Source organism: Onthophagus taurus, chromosome 7 (genome assembly GCF_036711975.1).
Source record: "Onthophagus taurus isolate NC chromosome 7, IU_Otau_3.0, whole genome shotgun sequence".
NCBI classification, from domain to species: domain Eukaryota; kingdom Metazoa; phylum Arthropoda; class Insecta; order Coleoptera; family Scarabaeidae; genus Onthophagus; species Onthophagus taurus.
This window is the reverse complement of record NC_091972.1, coordinates 30,868,253-30,890,033: the sequence shown is the minus strand read 5'-3', so window position 1 is coordinate 30,890,033 and position 21,781 is coordinate 30,868,253. Positions and strand designations below refer to the sequence as shown.

Genomic DNA, 21,781 nt, shown 5'->3' with positions numbered 1-21,781 from the left:
AATTTAGTATGCGACTTTTATATATGCGTACGAACGCATCAACACATTTAAATAGTTGACGTCACAATTAAGGTGTCGAAAATAATAGGCAGTAATTATTTTGGTCGAAGTCGAATCGACAAGTTTCCTTCTAAATAATTATGAGGTGTTTGTCATCCTTTTCAAACCTCTAAAGATAATTATTTTTTATATACATATTGTAAACTATTAATGATCATTTTTCAACTGAAATGGGTAATCATTTGAGTTATTTTTAGCCATTCAGTTTTTTTTCTATTTTAATAGCTTTCTTTGGTGAAAAAATAAATAGATGGAACAAAAACGATTAGATTTAAATTACGTTTCAAGGTGAATAACGTTTTGAAGGGATTTTTTTGTATGGATAAAAAGTTGTATCCAATTTTTTTTATACAATATTTAATTTTAATGTTCTTTATATAGTTGATTTTAACTACTTGGTAAAATTAATTAACTATTTTTTCATTTTTTCCCTGAGCCTTAGAAAGCCACAAATCAATGTCAATGACATACAAAGTTTTTATTCCTCTGTAAAGTTCCCCACTATAGCGAACGTTATGTAATACATGTTGTTATAACGGTTGTGATGAAAATTCTAATTATGGACACATAAGGAAACTCTAGATTATGTGTTTACACTAACGTGAAGGAAATCTCTAATTGTAAGAAGCATCACCACAATTTCATGGCGAAATCAAACAATATATACAAACAATATATATTTACACACCGTCTCTTTTTGTGTATCGCGTCTTCAAAATAATCTCTGAGCGATTTAGGAATAACATTAAAGTGATTAACAAACATGCTTACACTTTTATTTTTTCTATAACCACATCACAATCATTAAAAATAAGTTTGTTTTCAAAACTTAAGTGTTTTGGCATGTAAATTAAAATCTTGAAGTTTGGTATCCAGTTTCCAAACGATCTTACAATACTTCAGTTAATTCGAAAAATAAATATTATCAGTCCAATATTGACGATGAGTTTCAAAAGCAAGGAACTTAGAGCTGTAACCTACAATTTCCTATTCCTATGTTTATACTGATTTTTGCATATTGATCTTAGATCCATATCAACTTTCTCTATCCCCCAGGTGAACCTTTTTATCATCGAAAAGTTCACAATCGAATAGTATCAGTTCAGTCAAACTTTAAGATCGCTTATTCTAGTATTCGGTCATAATACCAGACAGGCTGTGCGTGTTGTAGTGGATCAATTCCAGTATTCACTATTGAATGTTGCTGTACCAGTGAGATAGCGCAACAAGATCAAATTAACTCAAGAACTGAACCCTCTTCAGCAGTTGAAGCGACGGAATTTCTCAAAATGGTGGGCCCTGATAAAGTTTGAAAAACATCCCGAATTTCCTAAGTATCTTCGGGATGAACTTGAAATCAGTGACAAGTGGTTCTAATAAGATGGTGTCACATGCCATACAGCTGGTCAAACCATTGATCTATTGAAGACATATGCAATTTAACGCCGTTAGATTATTCTGCTTTGTTGTTACATACAATGTATGACACTTCCTTACCTTACCATTAATTTACATTATAACACTACTGTTTGGACATATCCCATATCATGTGTTATATTATAAATTCAATGAAGGAGAAAAATCTACATCCAACATTAATGTAATCTAACGTTTTATAAAACATTATAAGATAGGAGAAAAATTAATATAGCAAGATGATTAGAAATTTTTATGTCATTTCCCAAAAATTAGGAATAGTTATTCTGTAACAACCTATATAACTAGATAACAAAAGTTAATCACACAAAACAAAACTTGACAGTCTTGATACAACAAACAGTTGTATACTGCATTGTTTTTAACTAAAATTAAATTGTTTATTAACGGTAATTTTCAAAAAGCTTCTATATGATTCAGTATTCGCTTGACCTAACGTGGCCGCACATGTTCAATTGGATTTAAATCCAGTGTTTGAGTTCAACGCAAATCAAAAAATTGCCTTCGTCTTTCCTTATGCTAGGTAATAACATTTCAAGTATTTTTCCGTGTTTCTTGCTAATTTTTTACTCCATCAACTATTTCCACATATTTGTACTTTGATTCAACACTAAATGGTCTAGGATCGGAATTCTATCCCCATGTCAATATGAAATTAGGCAAACTTTAATAAAAGACAATTAAAGTTTTGATGCAAAAAAAAAAAACAATATGTACTTGACATCTCTTTTCGAAAGATTCATTGGTGGATTCATATTTGGATTATACTGATAAAGGAACCAGTCTCCTTGTAGATTCTTATGTTGCTGGGCTCAGATTTATTATTTGTGTAACTTCATCACAAAATTTTGTTTCTTTTTGATAACCTAGCATCAGTTGTTTAATCTTAACAGAAATTGACCGGTAAGTCTAACGAACAAACAACAAATCAAAGTAAGTACCTACTTCCTCCTGACCTAAGGTCAATGACTATATCATATATTTTAGTAGTATGTACTTGTATTTTGGTAAATTCATAATCTAACCACAATATTAATTTGCCCTTCTTCTTACTTTTGTCTTTCAGGATGTATGACATCAGCCTGTCACAATTCCATGTTACCTACTTTATTACAGTTATGTATTAGCCTCCGCTCTATATTAGCCAAAATTATGTATGTCTCACATTAGCTTCCATCTTCTCATTACTACGGATTACCTAGAAATTACCCTAGCAATAGTAACAATATACCACCACGCACGATGTCTGAGATTATTCCTTATTTTTATTCCATGTTTACCACTTTAATATAAGCAACATATACACTGTCCTTTTTTAACAAAAGTCATTTATGTTATTGAACATTATATCTGAGACTATCCCATATCATCTAGATTGTTAAAAGTCTATATCTTACTAGAAGTTGTATACATTGTTGCAAATTGGCATGTATCATTGGTATTGTTGATGACTGCATCTGATACAAATCTGTATCGTCTACATTACTACAGACTATCTTCACTTAGAATTAACTAATGCATATTATTGCGCACTATGCCTTAAATTATCCCATATTAACTTAGTTTACTACTTTATAATTTACTTTATTAACATACTTTATTATAAAGAACATAATATAGCAACGTGAAAAAGCAAAATAGGCATAGAACGGCGGCGTCTAAAACTTTCATTGTGCCTTGAAAACTCGTTGGCCAGAATAACATTTGGGTTGTATGTATGCCACATGCAAATGGTTGTTTCAGGTAAATAGCTTTTTCCTAGTCAGATACTATCTGCCTAGGCAAATAGTTTTATTACATTTATTTCAGTCTAAATTCTACTTTCCTAGGCAAATAGTATATTAAAAGGAAAATGAATATAGATCAACTTCTCACTCGCTTGTTTTATTTTCTCGATACTAGTTTCGGCTTATAAAACCATCATCAGTCGAATCTATGATTAAAAAGGATTACAAATTTGTTTTTTCGTTGAAAATTTTTTTGTTTTTTATATAAAATACTTACAGTCAAGTGGAAAAAACTGTTTTTCTTAGAACGTGAAATGTCATAAAGGTTTTATGAGTTTAGTGTTATAATACAATAACCCTTATATGTAAATAAAATAACTAAATTATAAAACAACACAGATACACGAACTTATAAACGTACAATTAAAGCGTGTGTCAAACGATACATGAAAACACGAAAAACGAAAAACAAGACCTGTTTTTACAGATATTACGAAATGTTACGAGATGGCACTATTGTATGGATCGAAACCCATAATTCTATAAATTTAAATAAAATTAATTTTTAACTTTAAATATGTAAATATAGGCATATATTTAAATTCGAGTTGGCCGTTGAGTAGTTTAGTGTTTTTTTGATTGTTGTGCCGATATATTTCCATCATCTCTAGAAGGTCCATTCGAAATTTTTTTTTACATTTGTGGATTAATTCTACTCCTTCGTACAGTATATGGCTAAAATATTTTCAGGCAAATAGCTCTTTAAACCAACCCAACCCAACCCCATGAATGCTATATTAAGAGAGACCTGTACTTCACAATCACTGTTTTCTGCTGTTTTCTTCCAGCCTTCGAAATTTTAGTGCAGTACAAAAAGGTGTACTTGTTTCAAAAATAAGATGATATGCAACAGTAGATGCCATTCCAGCAAGAATTGTCAAAACTAGTAAATTTTTGTATTTAGTATAAGTAATTTGACTCGTTTGACACTCATTAGTGACTTGAATTTAAGAAAAGCAGGTTGATAACGATAGGAACTACTTTATTTAGAACAGGTACCTACTCTATATTCCATTGTTGTATCGAAAAAATGGTATTTGCCTAAAACAAGCTTAGACAGATACTATTTGTCTTGTCCAATAGTATTTGCCTAGACATTTAATGATAAAACTGTAACGAACTACTGTTTGCCTAGGCAGACAGTATCTGACTAGGAAGAAGATATCTACCTGAAATAACCATTTGCCTGCGACATGTACACATAGAGTCGACATCATTATAAAGATACAATGTGATGTTCCGTTTGCTTGGCTTTTGGGACATTTATTGTTATAGTGAAAAGTGATTATTTGGAAGATTGTGAGTGGATTTGAATGCTTTGTAATGTTTAATATTTTACAATTCTTATTAGGTATCATGAAATAGATTCTTTCGGTTTAGACACATTACAGATTGTTTTCTAGTTCTATTTTTTTCCTTTATTATTCTATTTTCCACAACAACAGTGGCGTTAATATTTTTTTAATATTTTTCTTTATTACTACAAGGATTTCTGATTCCGAACACAGTTTCTAGTTTTTAAACAACAAATTTGTTTATTTGCTTGCTGCTGTTTCGCTTAAAGTGTTTAATTTTTTTATACAGTGTTCAGATTATATTCAATAATTCGAGAAACATAATCATAAATGATTGAGTAAAAAAAGATTTCTTTTCAAAAATTGTATATAAAAATCTAATTGAAGCATCAAAATTTAAGTGGCTATTATTAGTATTTTCCTTAAGATGTTCACATTTTGGACTTGTGATTTCTTGAATTGAATTCTGTGATTGTAATCACAGATATTACAATAAGAGATATTATCATTGAAATATTCGTACCTTAACAACTAATTGAGATATTTTAATGAAGTAAAAAGCAAATTACAGCAAATTTAATTAGTACTTAATTTGAAAAATCGATTTTTAGAATTCACTTCTGTATGTTCGTAATTATAGACATTAGAATTGAGGTACTTAGTATTTAAGAATTCGTCTAGATCACTGAGATTATTGAGATATCAGCATGAAGGAAAAAAGAAATACGAATGCGGATGCTGTTGGGTTACTTATTGTTTGTTTTTCGAACAAACAATGGTACACGAACAAAGTAATATTCTAAAGTAACTTTCTTTCAAAACAATAAGTTTTAAATACTACAAATATTTGATGATGAATATAAGAAAATATAGCTTTAAAAGATTCAAAGTCAAAACATTTATGTTTTTATTATTAAAGTACTTGTGGTTTAATTAAACTATCTGTTTAAAAAAAATGTAGAACGCAAAAAAAATAGATTCCAACAACAAGTGTAGAATAATTTTACTCATGATAACATTGTTTAATTGATAAATTATTATGTTATTTTTTTTTAATAAAATAACAGAATATATAAATAGCAAATCGAAAAAAAAATATAATAAGAAAAACCTAATTAATAAAAATTTTTATTATTTAATTAATTTTTTTTAAATTACTTCATAAAACGTGTTTGTTTCAACAAAGATGTATTTTTAATATAATTCCAAGGTGACTTACTTGTTGTGTCTTAAAATCTAGGGCGATGTCTTCGTCATCCAAAAAGAAATATATGTTAAATAAAATACAAAAAAGGAAAAGATAAAATCTTTTTCATTAAATAAGAGAAAAAATAAACATAACAAGAACCATGTATGTACCTTTACGAGATTCAAAACCATCACGATCAACCTCGATTGAGGCTAAGGTCATGTGGTACATTTCTGCTGCCCAAGTACAAAGTATTAGCATATCTGAAAGGCCACAAAGTCACATTAGAGTTTGATATGCGTGACGTTTGAAACGATATAATCCAATAATGCGAGGTGTTTAACTCTGATGTATATCATCAGTTTGGACAATACTTAATATGTTACGATTCGTTGAAAGGAAGAATGAGAGGATTCAAAATAATTAATTGAAAAAAAAAAACCTTTTTTGATGATTGATGAATAGGTTAACCTTGAAATAAACTCTTTGAGGAAAAATCCGAAAAAAATTGTTATTAATAATAATTTTGTATTTACAGACAAAAAACAATAATTGATTCTTTTTAATTAGGGAGATTACAAGTGACCAGTCGCCTACGTAGAGATTAAAACAGGTAAACAAGTTCGTTATGTGGAAGATTTTGAAGGTTGAATGCTGATTGAAATGGAAAATATTCAAGAAAACAATAAGTGTGAAGAAGAACAATTATTGTTTTTATAATAGTATACCTGGAGACATCAACAATAGGTCAACGGACGAAACTCTACGAAGAAAAATAAGATATAACTCTAAGAAAAATATCTAAAAATCAAATAATATTTTAATTTTAAAAGTAATTTTAATTTAAATTTATTTATACAATCTGCTAATAAAACCGTACTAAACGATGATTCAAAAGAAAAATGGTAAAGTACAAATAGATTATTTATACTGCATACAAATTACACTGATTTTCGTTGGAAATTTCTATTTTGTATATTAACAACAGTTTTTAGCACAATTTCTATGTAAAACACGTATCGCAGTATCTAGCTACTGAAAAACACCATAATACTTATTTCCGCGAAACTAAACTGTTAAAGTGCGTTTAGGTCGCTTGTATTCGTCATTGAGCAAACGTTTAATTTAATAATGGACTACCTATGTCGTACGCAATTAACCACAATCAATGGTAATTAACGTCTTGCTATGAGTAAGCAGGCCTCTATTCATATAAGTTTACAGACAATACACCTTCGGGGAAGTTGCGAAGGTTATTATTTTATTATCCTAATAATCATATAATGTGGTTTTCTTAGTAAATATTATGGAACCTTAGATATAAAAGTATTAAAAAAGTTATTAATATTAATAAAATTTTCGATAATGATAATGTGGATGTTATGACAAAGTTATATTCTTCAATAATAAAATACAGATGAAATCCTATCTATTCCGCATGATTTATCGTTTGCTAGGAGTGCATAGAGGTCATCCAGTGGCCGTCCATAGAACTGTTTATACGCCTGTAAAACTATTACTGCTATTGTTCGCTAGAGGGAACTATAATTTAAATATTAGGTTTTATTTATACTTTCTCGAATATGCAAGCCGAGTGAAAGATCCAAAGTAAGGCCTTTTGATAAAATTGAAGAAAAATTAAAACGCTATTCTTTGTTCATTTACAGTTACAATTAACTTCTCAGTGTTAAGTAATACTGAAATAAATTTTACCAAACACTAGATTTATTGATAGTGGAATAGGTATAACAAAAAATAAGCATTTAGTACATAAATTGTATAAAATGTCTGCAAGTTCGAAGTAACTTCGAACTTGTTTCTAAAGAAGGTTGTAACTTTTTTGAAAGACGCACGGCTTAACCGAAAGTTTCTAGTTCTAGGTCTAGTTTTAGTTGTAGTGATAGTGCTAGTATTAGTTCTAGTTTTAGTTTAATTAACATTAGGCGTGAAAGACTACGTACTTATATAAATAAAATATGTTTAGGGAGCAAATGTAAAAGAATAGTTATATCCTTCATCATGTATATTTTTCATCAGCAGTTGGTATATCATTTACGATGGCCAAACATAGGATTGGACTGTGGGCTGAAGAGAGACTCTTCGCCTACTGTGGACCAGTTCGCCACTATTAAACCCGAGAATATTTTAGGACTTGCTCGTAGAAGCATTAAAGTTCTAATAATGGGTGCTTTTACTGAGCACTGCCGATTAAAGACACACATCAGCTTGTTGGATCTAGCTGACGATGTTGAATTCCTACTATGTGCGGAGGACGAGGAAACGGTTGAGTATGTTTTATGCCACTGCCCTGCTGTTAATCGTATCAGATTTTCGATTTTTGGGTGACAGTATATCTCACCAAAGGATCTGAATGTTCGTTAAGAGCATTGCACTGCACGGTGACATTTGATAATGTTATCGGTGTACAACAGATCTTTGAGGTCGCGGTACAAGTTTGGTCCGCCTACACGATATACAAGTAATATTCTTCATCATTAATAACATGACAATCCTCTGTGGCTATTCTGTTCTATTTGGCATCTTGCTTCTATAGTTTTGATTGTATTGAGGGATTTAATGTCTTCTACCACCTGGTCCATAGATATAGTCTTGGTGCGTTCTCTAAGCATTGTTCCAGCCGCTGTCACTTAAGTTAATAGGGGCCCAATTGTCCATGTTCTTATTAAGGTTATATATAGTTAACATTTTGTTTTTCTTGTCGATTTAATAGATCTTAATCGGATCATTAATCCTTAATAAGTTTTATTCACTAGAAGGAGCCTTCTTTTGATCTCTTTGGCGGTATTGTTGTCTGAAGTGACCAGTGAAGAGCCCAGGTGTACGAATCGTTCTACAGTTTGAAGATATTATGCTCTCCTATGGCCAAATTTTGCAAATGTCTTGCTGATGTGTTTGTGACCATATATTTTGTTTTATTTGAATTTCATTTTAGCCCAATTTTTAACATTGCTTTCTCTAGTAGGCAAAATTCTTTATCATGTCTCTTCTCGAGCTTGTAATGATGTCACCATCAACAAAAGCCAGTACTTGCAAGCTTTTGTTGATAATTGTGCCCCTGTTGATATCGAGTACCTTGTGAAAGAGTATGTTTGACGATGCTTTATTTATTTTAATCATGGTGTTTTTTCATTTTTTATCCTTACAACTAGTACACTTTCCAGAGTCAGTTGGAACGCAGAACTCGACCGCCTTTTTCTGTTATGGGACTATTAGGTATAACAAGGTTTCATTCCTGACATATTCGCTTTTTCTTCATAGTAAATCGTCCATCGTCCCAGTATTTTGTCTTGCTTCGTTCGAATTCGTCTGTTAAGTTATTATTCTATTATTCTCTGTTAAGCGTAGGTGGCATTATATTTTATTGTTAAAGTCCCCCTGAACGATCTTAATATCGAATCTTCCTTTGAGCATTACCGTGCATGACCAAGGATTGTGTGCCTAACTGTATCTGAGAGTGCAATATTGTGATGCTTTGATGCTGTCTATATTCAATTATGGCGACTTGATTTACCATTTTTATCTTGACCATAAAATTCAAATGGCTCCAAAACTTTTGTCTCCGCTTCATTTATTATATTCGTAGATGGAGAACTCTTTTTTCCGCTTTATATATGAACAGAAAGGTTCTGCACAAACTGGATAAGTTGAAAACCTCAGTTCGACTGCTTAACGTTTTTAAAGAATTCTTCTCCACCCGCTTCTAGGTCAAGTGTTGAAAAGCCGCTTAACAAAGCCTTTCTCAGGTATAATCTATTTCCCTTTTCTCAGAAAGATGTTAAATGAATGTATTGATATTACAATTTCTTTTTGAAACATTTCTATACTTCCTTGGTTTTTTAAATCGTATTTAAAAGTATTCATAATTGTAGCCATGACATGATTATCACTAATTTAAATATGTTTTTATTAAATCATCCCCATCTAGCGAGCGATAGCGATACATCACATATAAAGTTATATAAAGTTTCAAAGATAGTCGCGAGACGGTCACATCCCGGAACGAATCTTGATACAGCTTATATTAAATTTTACTGTTTAACACGCAACCAGAAATACAAATACATAATTGCAGATTTCATTACATCGATTTCGTATTATGTATGGTATTGCTATTTCTACACAGATGTCCAAAAATAATTTTTATTTTCTTTAATTCGTTTTATATATTTATATAACATTGGACTAAACATTTAAATACTCCAACAGCACCTAACTTCCGTGACTTACATAACAACAAATGTGCAGAAATTTGTAGATTTCATAGACTACCAATTGCGGTGGTTTTATTCTTTATACAATAAAATATAATAATTATCATAATAGTGACTGCTTCTTAGTATACAGTTTCTTGGATTTTTTTCAGAAACTTATTTATATTTAGCTTTTGGCTTTTAAATCATAAAGTTACTGTTTAAAAGCTAAAATTTTGTTTATTTAGGTAATAAATCAACTATTGTCAATTATGAACGAATTTCATCCTTATGTAGCCTGAGAAATAAAATATCCTTTAAAGTCTTCTTGAACATGACACGATTCGTGAGTTTTATCTTATTGCGTTTAGATTATGGAAAGTTGTTTTGGAATTCTGAAGTGATAGAACGTCTGCTTCAGATATATTCTCTGTAAATCAACTCACCAAATATTATTAAATTGTCTCTAATAACATAGTTATAACAGAAAAACAAGTTTCAACCATCCCCTTTGGTGGAAATTTCGCATTTAAAAAATTTATAATGATTATTGTATTAATAAATAAACATAGTAAACACATAAGCTCAAAAATTAAAATGTATACCTACTAATAATAATGTTAATAATAAACATAAAATTAATCTAAAAAGTGACAATCCACAAAAGATGTCATCTTCGCAATAATTCGTTCTACCTGAAAGAAATATGCAACGTTCACAACTGCCAGGCATAGTAATGTTAATAAAGAGGTTGAAAGCATAGTTCGTATTATCGACAAAACCAGTTAACAACGATCACACTGTGCTTGTTAGAGAAAGTTTCTATCCGAATAAACTGTATCAAAGGAAAAAAGTAGATACATCTATAAAATCTGTTATCAATTTGAACAAGCATCATATTATAGTATGTATAGTATGGGTTCCAGATGGCAGCAGGTGAAGTTATCATACTCTGTAACTCCGTCGCAAAAGGAAACCCAAGAGGTTTTATGCCTCACAAAGGGGACCTAAGGTCGCTCTTAGGTTCCTTACCATACGCCCCTAAAGTACCATCTATTTAACATTGAATAAGCTGAGGGTCAAACTTGTTGACTTTGCAGCGACAAGTCAGAACCGCTGAACGCATTCTGTACGAATGCGTCGCCAGAGGCGACCTGAGGCACAAAATTTTCGGAAAGGTTGGCCTGACACCTACTGACTGATAAAGGAATTAGACCTTGAGCAATATTAAGGTTCTTGGAGGTCCTAGACTTGCCCTAAACTTTTGTAGGGCTTAAGTTACAATAGATCTCATAGGTCGCGGTGACAAGAGGGGCCGCTTTCCTCAGCCCAGCAGCAATAATACTAATGTGGTTCCAGATGGAATACCAAAACGCTAGTTTGTTCAAAGCTAAAACACAGTACTTCCTGTTAATTCTGTTGTCAGGGCATCGAAGATACGAAATTCTTTGGTCAATCCCAAAATAAATTCCAACATCCAGGTAGCAAATACATATAAGTTGGGTTAGTGGTTGCTGATCTGTAAAGCACATAATAACCAAAACTTTAAATATTTAGATACGATTAAACTCTAACAGCTATATCCGCTGTAATCAAATTTTACAAACCTAAATCATTTGTTCAGTGATGAGATACCACCAATCTATCGCTACTCATTCTGATTACTGTGAAATCATCTAACAAGTACTGCCAACAGCAAAACATTTATTTTGATATATCTCAGTATCTAGATACTTGATACCCAGGATTATAACACCATAAAAGTTTTGTACTGAACCCATCGTTAAAGAGGTAAAATTTACCTAAAAATTGGGAGAATTATTCCATGAGCAAATCATGATGGTCCCCATGAAGGTCAATGATCTTGATTAATCCATTTCGAGAATATTTAAGGACACTGAAGGACATGATTAGGCAGTCGTGCTTCAGTAATGACATGAAGCTTTAAGAAGTTGAGGTAAGGATAAAGTGGTGCAGAATGTAATCGGTTGTTTTTAATAGTAATCGTTAGATTCTAAATAAATTCTTCTTTAAACTATCTGAATTTTTAATTAATCATTTCTTTCATACATATATCGTCACAAGGCAAGTAAATACACACCCTGTATCAGCATATAAGTAGAAAAAATTTGAGAGGTTATAGGTCTCCTTTTTCTGAATAAAAAATTCAGGAAAGTATTGCTTTAATTTGACACATAAACGTCAATTTGCAAAAACCCTATGAAATTTTTCAGAATTTAGTCTCTTAATAATATTGCTGCAAGACTACAATATTCTGTGCAATTTCCTAACCATCGGTTGACAAATGTACAAAAGTTTATTAATGTAGTTCAAAGACTTCGAGAAACTGGTCAGTTACAACCCAAAATGGAAAATTGCGGTTCTCAAAAAGATTTCATTCATGAAGTTGAAATTTTGGAACGTATTGAAAACAATCCTTCTTATTTCATATTTATGAATGATGGCGTCCCGCCACATTTTAGTAGAAATGTGCATAATTGGTTGAATGCAATAATTCCCGGTAGTTGGACAGAAGTGCTAAAAATTTTCACAAATTCTGAAAACATTTCAAAAATGACTTTTATGTGTCATATTAAAACTATAGTACTCAAACTTGCGAATCTTTAACTTTATCGTATCATATCTTAAGAAGTTGTAAGACGGACATTGTGTTATAAGAATTTTTTATTCAGAAAAATTCCTCAAATATTTTCTACTCATACCTGATACACCCTGTATAATGAGCTCAATTGTGGACCTGGTATACGAAAAGGTAATGCTTTTCATGTGGTTTTCTTCCGGGTCATCCGGAATAGTTTAGCCAATCTTTGCCAATAACCACAACATTTAGAGATTAAGGGACAGGTCAAGTTAGATATGCATTAGACGTTAGTTTTGTCAGCAGCCACATTGAATGGTTTCTTGGTATTAACACATTTTTCAGAATTTTACACATTTACGGTTGCGATATATTCTTTCATTTTTTTTCTGTATTTTACTCTCGAATAAAACATTTTTTCGTCAACATTGTTTAGTTTCGCAGATGCACTTTTGGCAACAAGTATTTTCGAAATAACTAAACTAACAAGAGTCAAAAGAAACGAAATAAAGGGCTGAATTCGTTATTTCGAATACACTTTGTTTCAGTTGCAAGACATTCAAAGTTACAAATTAACCACAGTAACTTAAATCATGCGTCTCCTTGTTTATAATACGACTACCGCAACGATGACTAGTGGTGAAATAATTGTCCTCATATTCTCGTTTGATATTGATCACCGAAACATATAACTTTTTATTTGAATTAAATAAAGGAGATGAAAAGAACGACAAACTCTCCAAGGGAACCGTACTAAGGGATCCCTTCAGTTTGTTCTCTGTTAATTATCACGGCAAAGATTTTTCTGCCGACGTTCTGTAATCGTGGTCTGAATTGAGACGAGGATTTTCCTTACGACCTAAAGAAGTGGACATCCTTGCAGCGAGATTTCCAGAATGCTCCATCGATTTAGGTTTCTCGTTAGGTTGTTGATGCAGCTCCGGTAACTGGTGTTCAAAGCGCTTCAATTCTTCACTGATACATAAACCTTGGTGTTTCCTTCCATGAGAAGTACTAAGTCACCGATCTCACCTGAACCGTTTGTACCACTAGCTGTTAATACAGCATCAAAACTGAAAAACTCCATCTCCCATCGAGCTTTTTGCAACAGATGGGATGGGACAGCAGCAGATGTTTATGCTAAGAAAACTCTGCTCTACCCTGACCGGAAGAGATCTACTTAGTTTCTGGGAAAATCAAAAAGTGACTTGAGGCTTCTCACCCACTTCCTGACCGGACACTGCAGGTTACGTAAGTACATGTTTCACATGAAGCTGGCCAATACACCCCTCTGTAGAGGGTGTGAAATGGAAGACGAGAAGGTAAGTCATATTGTTTGTGACTGTCCCAACTTCGCGTACTTAAGGGAATCCATTTTCGGAGTATCATGGTTCCAAATTTCGGATATAAGGAACATACCTTTCTGTTCTATATTAACGTTCATGAAAAGATTGAGCTGGTTTGAAGTGCTGTGAAGAAACTCACCCCCACGTGAAACTACATTCATACAAAGTACTAATTCAAATTAAGTTTCAAAGGGTTGATCATAGAAGAATTTAATCATTTGCTGGTGTTTTTGGTTCATAATTGTCGAGAAATGTCAATTTCGTGAAGAGATTGTTCTTCCATAAGGAAGAATTGTTTGGAATTGTTGCCGATGATTTATTACGGATCATAGCATCTCCAAGATTTGCTTCATTTGGTTGGAACACAAAACATTCGATGGTAGCTTCAAAGAAACCATCTTTAACATCGTTGCTCATCATAGAAGAAATCTTCCTGGAGCGAGCCAATTAACTGGTTCATGGATTCGAAATTAAAACCAACCAAAAAGAGATGGCGAGATAGCTGACATTCGACATCTCAGGAATTGGATCTCCAATAAGAACTATAATGACACGAAGAAGAATATACGATTTAAAATTTATTGCAATTGTCATTTTGTGTATTTAATAAATCTAACTTTAGAACCAATTTTGATATCAAACACCTTTATGTGCGTCCTCTCAGAAAATTAAATAAAATTTTATAATTGTCAACTAGTATTGTGTGTATTTAATCGAGTGGAAGTAGATTTAAAATTAATTTTTAGTTAACGAAAACAAGAGACTTCCTTCTGAAATAAAGCTTTTAGTTTGGAAAAGCGAAAATTTATGGTTTAAGTAATTAGCAGAATTTGAAAGGAGTGAATTTATTGGGTATTTGGGTTGCCTAGGTTATAATATACGATTCGAAATTTAATATTAAACTTAGTTATAACTTATAACTAACAATATAGCTCAGAATCCACATTTTTCATCCATGTCAGAAATTTTTTTATTTTTATTGGAAACTTAAAATCGTTCAAACTTATAATAATATCTAATAGAATAACAATAAATTCTGTTAATCGTATTCTTGTTACAAATGAAAATTTATTTTATTTATTAAAAGCCGGAAACAAATTTTGATTCAAATTTGAAATTAATTCATAATACCAATGATAAAATTACAAATAACATGCAAGGAAAAGGAAACATTGTGTAACTAACAACTTTGCATGATGTGAAAATTGATACAACTTTATTTTTCGAAAATAAGGTATAAAAACCGAAAAGGACAATCACAATTTTGTCAGTTTTAAATCATCCATTCACCGATTTACGTTAATCTACAGCTGTAAAATGGCACTTCCTATTCTGTTCTTTGTTTTAAGTTCAGTCTTGTGTGACGCGAATGCAACTTATACCACCAAATACGATAACATCGATATTGATGAAGTGATTAAAAACGAAAGGTTGGTAAAGAGATACGTTGAGTGTCTTTTGGAGACCGGAGCTTGTACACCAGACGGATTGGAATTGAGAAGTAATTATTATTGTTTAAAAAAGATGTTTTATCAGTTTCGTTTATTTATTTTATTGTGAAAATTTCAATTTAGATAATATGCCCGATGCTATCGCTACAAATTGTGCAAGTTGTTCTGAAAAACAGAAGGAAGGTTCTGAGAAGTTCATCGCATTTTTAATTGATGAAAAACCGGAATATTGGAATCCGCTTCAATTAAAATACGATCCAAGTGGAGAATATACCCGAAAATATATGGAGAATAAAAATAACGGAGTTGCGAATAATTCTTCTAATCAAAGCAGTTCTGAATCCGAAGATAATTAATAACTTTTTTATTAATTATTTTTATGACGTTATTCGTTGATATTATTATGACAACTTGGACGCGAAAAGATTTTATTGAATATTCATTTATTGCACTTTAACTTGTTGATAAAAATAAATTGTTGCATGTGAAAAAAAATAAAAGTTTTTTATTCGATTCCAAGTACCAATTAAAAAAATCTATTTAAGTTAAACTATTTCAGCCGAGCAAAATACCAAGTCCACCTTGGACTAAACTCATTTTTCAACCAAATGATTAGTATTCGATTTACCACACCAAGATGAAGTCCATTTCATTCTCAATTATTTTTATTATTGTTTTAACATTACATTACGTTGAGCTTATTCCTGCTGATGGCGAAGGAATTTTTTTAAATAAATATAATGTTGATGTTGATCAAATATTAAAAAGTCAAAGGTTATTTCTAAATTATGTCAATTGTATTTTGGATAAAGCACCTTGTACTCAAGAAGGAAAAACTTTAAAAGGTAAAATTGTTTTATTAATTTTTATATTAGAAGAAAAATGGAAAATTCGATAAATTTTTTAGAACAAATTCCGATTGCCATGAAAACTGAGTGTGCTCAATGTAGTGCGGAAGAGAAGAAACAAATCGGGAAAATTTTATCATATATTTTACAGTATCATAGACCTTTATGGGACCAACTTATGAATAAATATGATACAGATGGTTCTTTTAGAAAAAAGTATGAGTATGAGGATGAGGATGGGGATGATTAAAATCCTTTGATATGAAAACTAATAAATGTACATTGGTTATGAAATGGTTCTAAATTTATAAATTATGAGTTGGTTTATTTTTATTTTAATAATTGGAAGAGTTAATGATTATATACTAAGAATTAAGAAACACGTGATTTATGAAACGTGTTTCTCAATAAATATTCAATTAAAATATATACCAAGAAAATCTTTGGATTGGAAATAAAAAAATACACAAAATTAAAAAAAACTTATTTTAGGTATGTTGAAAAATTGAACAAAGATTGACTCGTAGTTAAGTATGTAAATTGTTAAGGACAACAAAATGGAAAAATGTAAGAAACTATTTTTACAATGATGTAACGTTTATTATGAATTGCATTTCAACTAAGAAAATATTTAATAACCTTGCTTGAAAACCTTTCATTTTTTCAACAAGCATGATAATACAGGGTGTAAATTAACGTTGCGTTGAAAAGATATTTTATTACATTGCACTGCAAAATAAGAAAAAAATGTTCTATATTCAAAACTTGATAAATCCATCCTCCCGGGTCACTCCCAAATTTGCTGTTCTCTTTTTAGCCTGACTAGATGTTGTAAGGAGCGGCTCTTACAATGACGTGTGGGTTTGAAATTGCATATTCAACAAATACAAATTGGTCATGCAGTTAAATTTGGCAAAAGAGACAGAAAATAATAACAAAAGACATTAATTATTCATTAATTTAATTGTCAATAATATCACAAAAAAAGCAAGAGGTACCAAACAACTCCTCTCTCTGCTATGTACCAACTCAGTACATACTCCAAAATGTTCTCCACCCACAGTTGTTCTCTGACCTCTGGATTTCTAACTCCTTACAGCCTTGTTATATTTTTTATTTTTTTGTAGAAATTTCATATCCTTTGCATAGATATTGCTTTTGTCCCTGTAAGTTTCAATGTTTCGCTTCTATATGTCAATATTAGTCTGTATACTGCTTTATATACACTAATTTTAGTACTTCTCGTACCTTCTCTCTTTTCAAAAACTTTTCGTTAGCGTAAAGTATGGTTTAATGGTCTTCCCTCTTCTTTCGTTTTCCACTTTCATCGATTGTAACTACCAAATATTTGTAGTGATCAACCTGTTCTAACACTTCGTTTTACATTTCGATTTTCAAATCCTTCTTCATATCTTCTCCACTTCCTTCTGTCACGATCACTCAACTTTTCTTCGTATTTATTGTCATGCAGCATTCTGTTAGTACTTAATTCCATGTTGTGATATTTCTCTGAACGTTGATTACTCCAAAATCTCCTCTATCCTTAGACCATAGGAACTGACTTAAAGCATTCCAAAAAATGTGATTCCTCTAATAAATTTGTGTGTACTGTACATAGTACAAAAACAATAAATGTATGACTATGTCTGTAATTGAAAATTCGCATTTTATTGTTAATATTTCTTTCGGGGTATGGTCTCATAATATTTTGTCTCAAAGGAAATGCGTTATCAGCTGCAAAATAACATGGGAATTTATTCTCACTTTCGTCGTTTGGAAGTTTGGTTGAAGATGGCAAAGTATTATTGTTCTCCAACCAACGACCAAATGTGGAAACACGAAAGATGCCTCCATCACTATTTCGTCCAGCATATCCGCATTCTATTGTTGTGAACAGACCTTCAGCATCACAACAGCCAAACAAAACAACAGAATGTTAATTTTTATAATTAAAGTTGGTGGAACCCGAATTTGGATATTTCCGAATGTGGATATGTTTACCGTCAATTGCTTCTAAACAGTTTGGCAACTGCCATAGCTCAAAAAATCTACTTGCAATTTGTTTCAATTTTTTTGTATTTGGTAACGACATATATGGTTCCTTCAACACATTCCATATCGCTTTTGAAGTTTGTTCTACAATACTTCCCACGGTACGTTCATCTCTTTGAAAATATAGAGATAGAGCAGTAAATGTACATCCAGTAGCTAAATATCTAAAACAAAAAAAATAGTTAATTATATGAAAAAATTATATGAAAAGCGCGCTATATTTGCTTATAAACACGTGAATTTTTAATAGGGCAGATTGTAAAGACAAATGGAAAAACATTCGGAATGGTTTTGTACGCAGCCTTAGACCACTTGCGAATGGTTCATCAGCAAAATCTAGAGAACCTTACTATTTGCACGACATTATGCAGTTTGTCTTGCTATATGTAAGACCCATTCAGCATTTCGAAAAAACTAGAAACATTTCGTTGGAACAAAGTGAAATAGTGACAGAGACCGACGAAGACAATCTTGAACCTCAGTTAAGTAATACCCTGCTTGAAGAAAATAAAAACGATAATAAAAAAAGAAAAGAAAGAGAAGACATGTAGAGGAAAAAGATGAAATCGATCACACTATTTTAGATTAAATCAAAGAAAAGAAAAGTAATAAGAGATGACGATCGAAGGATGTTTCATTTAAGTTTATTACCCGACATAAAAAACTTATCAGGCAAAAATATGCGACGATTTAAAATTGTGTTTTAATTGTATTGCTAGAACAATTGTTAACGCAGCAAGAGCAATCTATAGATCATTTTCAAATGTACGATAACGCACAAAGCAATCACGCTCCCTCGCCGATTAGTATTGCGTCGCCTTCAGCTTCCAATATTTATGACACCACGGATGGATACACAATTCATAATTTGGAAAGCTTACCTGCTGTAATATAAATGACCAAAATAACTTTCTTTAAAAATGAAATATATAACTTGTATTATTATACAGGATGATTCAAAAAACCGCTGACAGACTTCTAGGGCAGGTAATACATCAAAAATTAAGATGAAAAGTCTTAATATACATGGGGTCGCAAACCCTCCTTAACGAGATATAGCGGGTCAAAGTTTCTTTAAAATTAAACATTACCTGCAATAAAAAGCCCTTTTTTTAAAATATTTTCAACTCCACTGCTAATTTTGTCAAACGGGCAGTATTTTCGTGTAAAGTGATCAATTATCTATCAATTGGTCTCTTACAAAACTTTGATTAAAGCAACAGTTTTTGATTGAATTAACAAATTTTCTACAAACATGTTTTTCTTAAAAACTATTGCTTTGATCAAAGTTGTGTAAGAGACCAATTGATAGATAATTGATCACTTTACACGCGTAGAGAGCAATAGAGAGACAATATTTTTAAAAAAGTGCTTTTTATTGCAGATAATGTTTAATTTTAAAGAAACTTTGATCCGCTATATCTCGCCAACGAGGCATTTCCGACCCCATGTATATTAAGACTATTCATCTTAATTTTTCTTGTATTATCTAGTCTAGAAGTCCGTCAGCGGGTTTTTGAATAACCCTGTATTTATAATAATTTACTTTACTTACCTTAACGTTATCATAAATCCCTCTTCTGCACTAACACATTCACGCATGTTAGTATTTTGTTTTTGAATGGTGGGACCTACAATTAACACAAGTTCTTTAAACGTATTTTTAGACATTCTATAGAAGCTTTGAAATTTAGAGTAGTCTACTGATAGCTCTTTGGCAGCAATAAATAATCTCTTGTCGATATTTTTGCGAATATAAGGATGCACCCAAAATTTTCTCTTATATTTCTGTTTTCTTTTACAAAAACGAAGATAATTGAATAAAAGTAAATCCTCTTCATCACTTCACATATTGGCAAGTACTGAATAAAATACGTTTTAAGATCGGTTCGTTTGAGGATCTTTAGGTGTATAAGAAGCCTCACTGTATGACGCTTTTAAGTGTCTTGCAGCTTGTTCACTGAAGCCTTCCTACAATCGCATCTACACACGTCTATGACGAGCAGCTCCATGTGCAGAAGGCCTTAATTTCACAGCTAATGAACACGTTGTTAGGCAATACTTTGAACTTGTTGTCATATCTTTGGGTATCTGATTGAACAAGTTAAAGTGATAAATTTTAGTTATAATGATATTCAGGAAATGGTTGCGTGTGTGATGTTGTTGCTGATAAGATATATTTTCGGAAACATATAGATGGCGATATATATATTCAGATTTTAGTCGAATTGCAAACGGCTAAAAATGTAACTTCATTAGAACGTATGTAGAATTAATATTAAGACGTCAGCTAGTAGTGTTCCTCGGTTGATTCTGCACATAAGATGTAATATATAATCTTGATAACACAACGACAATATTTATAAAATGTGCAAATTACCAGTAAGTAGTTATACAGGGAGCCCATTATGTATGGAATATAGTATATATCTCGGTAAATGTTGACTTTATAAACAAACTTTTTATACAAAAATTGTTTAATATTTTATTTGCCATAATACGACTGCATTCAATTGTTTTTAATTCAGAAAACAAATGTGTAACGAATAACACTTGAATTTTTTTAAATAGCAATGTATCCTTTCGTTAGGCTCATTTGATAGAAATTACTTTTCTCTTTACGGTGACGTAAAATTTGTGCACCCTTACATCAGAAAATGTTTGAAAAATTGTTTATTAATAAAAATTAATCAATAACATTAATCTAGATATCCGAGATCGTCAAGTACCACGAATTATTACCGTATATTAAATTTACATACAAAATAAAACAAGCAAACCAAAAATTAGTGTACATATGCAATAATTCGAGGTACTTGCAAGGTGCATCCATTTGATAGACGATTCAATATAATGCTCTGTAGAGAGAGTTCATTTCACAGCTAATGAACACGTTGTTAGGCAATACTTTGAACTTGTTGTCATATCTTTGGGTATCTGATTGAACAAGTTAAAGTTAAATAGTTGCGTGTGTTTGGTTGCCGATGTTGTTGCTGATAGATATATTTTCGGAAACATATAGATGGCTATATATATATTCAGATTTTAGTCGAATTGCAAACGGCTAAAAATGTAACTTCATTAGAACGTATGTAGAATTAATATTAAGACGTCAGCTAGTAGTGTTCCTCGGTTGATTCTGCACATAAGATGTAATATATAATCTTGATAACACAACGACAATATTTATAAAATGTGCAAATTACCAGTAAGTAGTTATACAGGGAGCCCATTATGTATGGAATATAGTATATATCTCGGTAAATGTTGACTTTATAAACAAACTTTTTATACAAAAATTGTTTAATATTTTATTTGCCATAATACGACTGCATTCAATTGTTTTTAATTCAGAAAACAAATGTGTAACGAATAACACTTGAATTTTTTTAAATAGCAATGTATCCTTTCGTTAGGCTCATTTGATAGAAATTACTTTTCTCTTTACGGTGACGTAAAATTTGTGCACCCTTACATCAGAAAATGTTTGAAAAATTGTTTATTAA

General features: G+C 31.4%; 1 protein-coding gene across 1 annotated transcript; it reads left to right on the top strand.

The window, feature by feature from the left end:
- The first annotated feature begins 15,187 nt into the window (after window positions 1-15,187).
- On the top strand, window positions 15,188-16,473 carry LOC111422079 (uncharacterized). The gene is made up of 4 exons (XM_023055288.2): window positions 15,188-15,425; window positions 15,499-15,728; window positions 15,992-16,220; window positions 16,283-16,473. Exons 1-4 carry the CDS (start codon window positions 15,242-15,244, stop codon window positions 16,471-16,473), a joined length of 834 nt encoding a protein of 277 aa, XP_022911056.2. The 5' UTR covers window positions 15,188-15,241.
- Window positions 16,474-21,781: the final 5,308 nt, after the last annotated feature.